Below are 6,000 nucleotides of genomic sequence, written 5' to 3'. Positions count from 1 at the left end.
GAGGACGCTACGTGCTGTTTTGACTATGAAGGTTGAACAAATGCCACCAACCCACGCTGCCGGCAGCACCCGGACCTTTCCGGAGAGACGCGCCAGCCCCTGGAGCTGCCCACACCAACATCCGGGAACTCCCTTCCCCCCCGCGGTCGCCGCCCGGTGGTCCCGCCCTGACGTAGGCGCCGCTTGGCCCAATGGGGCTCCGCTTTGCTTCCGGCGTCCGGCCCCGTCTCCTGGATACGGGCGCGGGGTGCCGACCATCCGAGTGGCGCGCGGGGCGGCGCGGGGACGGAGCCTGGTGGGACCTGGCGGTGCGTTCCAGATGGAATAAAGGACAGCAAAACTCCCCAATTCCCGGAGTCACTCTGCCTGCTGAGCTGGTGCCTTTCCCGCTTGCCTGTATTTTGTGGCGCGCAGGGACCAGTGTCCCATCCGGACACTGCTACCGGGCCATGGGAGATTCCGTGCCGGGGGCGGGGCTCCGCCGTTTCGGTTGATGGCGGCGGCGTGGTCCATCCCGCGGCGCACTACCACTGTCGCTCCACCCTTTCCCGCCGCGTCCATCCCTCACACACAGGTGCAGCTTCCTTTCTTTCCCGCCGGTTCCATGCCCCGGCGCAGGTACGGCTGTCGTTCCCACCCTTTCCCGCCGGTTCCATGCCCCGACACACAGGTACGGCTGTCGTTCCCACCCTTTCCCGCCGGTTCCATGCCCCGGCGCAGGTACGGCTGTCGTTCCCACCCTTTCCCGCCGGTTCCATGTCCCGGCACACAGGTTCGGCTGTCGTTCCCACCCTTTCCCGCCGGTTCCATGTCCCGGCACACAGGTTCGGCTGTCGTTCCCACCCTTTCCCGCCGGTTCCGTGCCCCGACACACAGGTTCGGCTGTCGTTCCCACCCTTTCCCGCCGGTTCCATGTCCCGGCCACACAGGTTCGGCTGTCGTTCCCACCCTTTCCCGCCGGTTCCATGTCCCGGCACACAGGTTCGGCTGTCGTTCCCACCCTTTCCCGCCGGTTCCCTGCCCCGGCACACAGGTTCGGCTGTCGTTCCCACCCTTTCCCGCCGGTTCCATGCCCCGGCACACAGGTTCGGCTGTCGTTCCCACCCTTTCCCGCCGGTTCCATGCCCCGACACACAGGTTCGGCTGTCGTTCCACTCTTTCCCACTTTCCCGCGCACGTTCCCGGCCGTTACCTGGCGGAGCGCGCGCCCAGGGGCCGCGAGCCGCCCCCCTCACCGCCCCTCACCGCCCCTCACCGCCCCTCACCGCCCCTCACCGCCCCTCACCGCCTTCTCGCTCCCTCCGCCGCCGTCTCTCGGTCCGAGTGCGGGAGCGGACCCGGAGCGGGGCTGGAAGCCCCCGCTGGAGCGCTCCTAAGACCCCTCACCCTTCTCCCGTCTGCCGCAGGTGGGTCTCTGGGGGCCGCTGTGTAGAGCCTCAGCCCTGACCGCCCTCGACAGAGGTGGGAGCGCAAGAGATCGCGGGTCGTGCACGGGCTGCTCAGTTCGCCATCAGTTCCCTCGTAAGGAGAGGGAACTGCGTCTCCTTGGTGTACTGGTCCTGTGTCCAGCCCAGAGCAAATGCACTTCCTTCGGTGCCTGGAGGCTGCTGCTTTGGGTGCTTCTGTGCAGTTTCACACCTGCTTCGTTACAGGTGGTGGCTTGTGAGTCTTCCACGACGGCCTTCCTTCCTCATCTTTTCACTTTCTGTGTCACTTTATTTGAGCTCTTCGTACTTCATGTCAAAATCCAGCTGTTGAAAGTCTGTTTTGTGGGTCAGAGAAGCTGTGGATGTCCCATCCCTGGCAGTGTTCAAGGCCTGGTTGAATGGGACATTGAGTAAAGTGTTCTAGTGGAATGTGTTCCTGCCCAGGGCAGGGGCATTAGAATGAGATGATCTTTAAGGTCCATTCCAACCCAAGCCATTCGATGATTTTATGATTCTGTGCTCCATTGCTTTGTGTACTGAAATAAAGGCATAGCCATTACTCTTGAGAACCAGAGATGTTTCTCTTTTCCCTGTAGCCTCTTGCATTTCTACAGATATACCTTTTAGAATTTGTATATACTAGCCCATTTATTACTGTTTGGATCCATTAAGAGCTTTGGAAGTGTAAAATTCACCTGTTCAAAATTTTGATCACATGTCCTGAGAGGAGGTCTTCTGTAATTATATTCAATCTTTCTGGAAGTAAAGAATCCCTATTCATGATAATTGGGAGGGTGAATGCTATACATGAATGACTATTAAATTTGAAGGCTTCCCCTTTTTCCTCCTTTCTTTAGGTTTATTTGTTTGTGAGACTAATGCCATGTTTCCAGTCTGTTGCCTGTGACGCATCCTAAAGCATGGAGAACTTCGTTTTGTATGAGGAGATTGGAAGAGGAAATACGACAGTTGTTTACAAAGGAAGAAGAAAAGGGACAATTAATTTCATTGCTGTTATTTGCAGTGATAAATGCAAGAGAGCTGGAGTAGCAAACTGGGTAAGTAACGTGGGTTTTTTCATGCTAAATCTGGGAAAAAAATGCAGCCTATGAAATTCTTGCAGCGCAGGTTATAGAAAAGTAGCATGTGCTTCTTTAAATGGAGTTTGTCACATTTAGATCAACTTCTCAAGATTTTAAGTTCTTAGGCTTTAAATACAGTCTTATTTTAATGTATTTATTTCTTCATGTGATTTTATTGGTTTTTAGGTTGCATGCATAAACCCATGTTTGCAGTCTTACTGTTTCTATGCTGTGTCAGTGAACTTGTAAAAACAGTTACGTGGGGTAATTTGCTTTACTTTGTTGTTAGTTGTGCAAATCCAGTGGTATTAGTAACTTCCAGTAAACAACCGATTTCTTACTTAGCAAGAAGAAATTATTTTTGATGAAAGAATACCATTTGTCCTCAAGTGAAGATACTTTCCATGGGGTGCAGTCCCTCAGGAACAGGCTGTTCCAGTGTGAGTTCCCAGAGGGTTATATTTCCTGCCAGCAAACTGGCATGGGCTCCTCTCTCTGTGGGTCTGCAGGTCCTGCCAGGAGCCGGCTCCAGCACAGACTTCCCACAGAGTCACAGCCTCTCTTGGGTTTCCACCTGCTCTGGTGTGGGGTCCTCCAAGGACTGCAGGTGGATCTCTGCTCTGCCATGGACCTCCATGGGCTGCAGGGGGACAGCCTTGCCTCGCTGGTCTTCCCCAGGGGCTGTAGGGGAACCTTTGCTCCAGCTCCTGGAGTACCTGCTGCCCCTCCTTCTGCACTGACCTTGGTGTCTGCAGAGTTGTTTCTGTCACATGTTCTCACTCCTGTCCCCTGCTGCAGTTGCTGTTGTGCTGGGCTTTTCCCCCTTCTTAAATATGTTATCCATCACTGATGGGCTGGGCCTTGGCCAGCAGTGGGTCTGTCTTGGAGCTCACTGGCATTGGCTCTGTCAGATACAGAGGGCTTCTCGCAGCTTCTCACAGAAGCCAGTCCTGTAGACCTCCCTGCCTGGATACCAAAACCTTGACATGTGAACCGGATAGTTTCCTATTCCTTCTCATTGTTTCAATGATAATTTCTTGGGAACTTTTTTGTTCTTAGAAGTGTATTAGTCTTACAAATCCATTGGGCATACCTTACATACCATTCTAGCAAGAAACAGAGGCTTCTCTGGAGATTAGGCCATGTAGGTATTGTAGAAATATGTATTTTCAGGGTCTCTTGAATGGTTTTCCTTGCCTTATAAGATTAAAAATGATGGAAAAGTTTTTTTTTACTTCTTCTTGCTGTATTATCTCTCATTTGTATTCTTGTTTAAAAAAAAAAATAGGAGTGCAAGTTTGACTCCAAATTCTGATTTCCAGTTTGTTGTTGTTTTAGTGGTGCAGGAAGGTTAAATAATATTTATAATTTTGAGTTGGGGAACTTCCTAATTTTTTTTTCTCTATTTTAAAAACAGGTGAGTTGGGCAGGGTCTGTGAGGAAAGTTGTCTTTTCTTAACATACATGTAAAACTAAAATATTTGAAGAATAATGTTAGTGCACTAGAAAAGGCAAAAGAACAAGTAGCTAATTTAGAGTAGATTGTATTGTTTCTTATTCCCGTGCCTTAAATCTATATATATATATTTATTTATGTCTTACCCCCACTTAATTATGTTAAAAACTTCATTCTAGGTTCGTCTGACTCAGGGACTCACACATAAGAATATAATGACATTTTATGAATGGTATGAAACAAGCAACCATCTCTGGCTTGTAGTGGAATTATGCACAGGTGAGATAAGCTCAAAAAAATAAACATTTATGGAATGTAAGAGATTTCTTACAGCTTCTTTACAACAAATGCTTAGATCTTTGAAAAAAGCATAATTATTTGATTATTAACTTGAGAATCCTGTTTGTATATATAAAAGTGGTTTTGCTCTTGGGAACATTTTTAGAAATCAATTGAAATTATGCTTCTCTGCTTCACTGTATGCATCTTTGAAAAGTTAGCTGAGTTACATACTGTTGGTTTTTAAGAGCTGAAGAGAGATGGCCAGTCAGGGAACATAAAAGCAAATAGTGAATAGTCAAAGGGTAGCTCAGTAAAAATTACTTGAGAAGTTTTCTAAGGACTCTTTTAAGAGACATCAAGGAACAAATCAAGTTTTAATGAACTATTGACTTAATATTGTTCAAATTAATTTTTAATCAAAGGGCAATTCAGCAGCTGAAGTAAATGATATAATTTTTTTTCCTATTCAGTACAAGTATTTTGACTTACATGTGAAAACCATAATTTGGGCACTCTGAGAACCCAAAACTGCATTAAGTTATTCACTTAGTTTTAATAAGTTCTTATCAATCTATTAAAGGAACCTTGTAAGGCTTTCTCTAATTGTGATGACTGCATATTTTAAACTTCTGATAGCATGCTTTCCTCCACATGGAAAGGAAAGAAAAGAAAGCCAATATGCAAGTGATACATGTTAAAATTTTGGTATCTGGAGTTTGTTTAGTAATAAAAATCCGTATTACACCCAGCCTTTTATTTATCCAGAATTCTGTTTGAAAAATTACTGAAGAAGAGAACTTAAAAGTTCTGAGAAAAAAAGTCAGGTCATTCTTTCAGTGATTTAAAGTGAAGTTAATGGCTCATATGGAGGCTTTGGTCTGCTTGCTTAGTCTAACTTAGGGGCACATATTTAGGTTATTAGACCAGCAGCCTTTTATTGTTGAACAATTATCAGGTGTTTTACCTTGCAGTATTATAGTTTGCTGCAGCGTGAGTGTCTTGGAGCTAACTTACTTGTACATGGAATAAGACATGGATTTCTTATTAATTTTGTTGAGACTTGTAAACAGCTTTTGAAATATGGAAGATTTCTCTTACTTGTCTCAAAGATAGTTTCTGTTATCAGATGCAGAATACTTCTGTGTTGCTGGTTTCACTACTTTTTTTATTTGTGTGTTTGGCCGTGTTATGGAATTATTCTATATGTAGTCCTCTAAATTACATTGTAAGAAACAGTAATTAAACATGATGAAAAATTCTTTACTATAGCTCTGTAGTATGGGCTTGGTTTTAAAGGAATAACTGATTCATTAACCAGCATAAAAAGGCTTAGAAATAAAATAATTTTAAGATTCAGCAGTGTTGAATAATTGGAAGAGTACTGTAATGAAATGACTGATCAAAGGGGAAAAAAGTTCAGGCAAATCTACTATCCAATTTGGGATAAAAGATCTAGTATCCTTTTCTATGAAAAGTTTTCCTAATCCCTCTTTCATTCGGGGTCTTAAATTTGTGGAGTTTTTTTAGTTTGTTGTGGTTTTTTTTTTAATCAGCATGATTTGGCTAGGATATAAACAGCAGATAACCCAGGAGACCTATAGATAACTCATGGCATGCAAACTCTGGTCTCAGGCAAACAGATTTGGTGCAGGATTAGTAAAGGACCAAATGGGGCTGAGAAAACGGATTTTGGGCAAGATGGGAACGTGGAGTTCAGAATAGGGGACTGGAACAGGAAGGAGGAGAAAGAATG

General features: G+C 45.8%; 1 protein-coding gene across 12 annotated transcripts in view; it reads left to right on the top strand.

Annotated features, from left to right (window-relative positions):
• Positions 1–226: 226 nt before the first annotated feature.
• ULK4 (unc-51 like kinase 4) overlaps positions 227–6,000 on the top strand; it is a 255,460-nt gene continuing 249,686 nt past the window's right edge. For 5 of the 12 annotated variants that reach the window (XM_039570901.1, XM_039570906.1, XM_039570894.1 and 2 more), the window contains exons 1-3: positions 343–618; positions 2,285–2,485; positions 4,145–4,244. In XM_039570901.1, coding sequence (XP_039426835.1) covers positions 2,348–2,485; positions 4,145–4,244 — 238 coding nt within the window. In that variant the 5' untranslated portion in view covers positions 343–618; positions 2,285–2,347. Of the gene's footprint in view, positions 309–342; positions 671–690; positions 721–1,005; positions 1,138–1,279; positions 1,663–2,284; positions 2,486–4,144; positions 4,245–6,000 lie in introns of those variants that run through there. The other 7 variants (XM_039570866.1, XM_039570868.1, XM_039570876.1 and 4 more) reach the window with 7 other exon arrangements.

The sequence above is a fragment of the Corvus cornix genome, chromosome 2, assembly GCF_000738735.6.
Source record: "Corvus cornix cornix isolate S_Up_H32 chromosome 2, ASM73873v5, whole genome shotgun sequence".
Classification (NCBI taxonomy): domain Eukaryota; kingdom Metazoa; phylum Chordata; class Aves; order Passeriformes; family Corvidae; genus Corvus; species Corvus cornix.
This window is presented reverse-complemented; position numbering and strand designations above follow the sequence as displayed.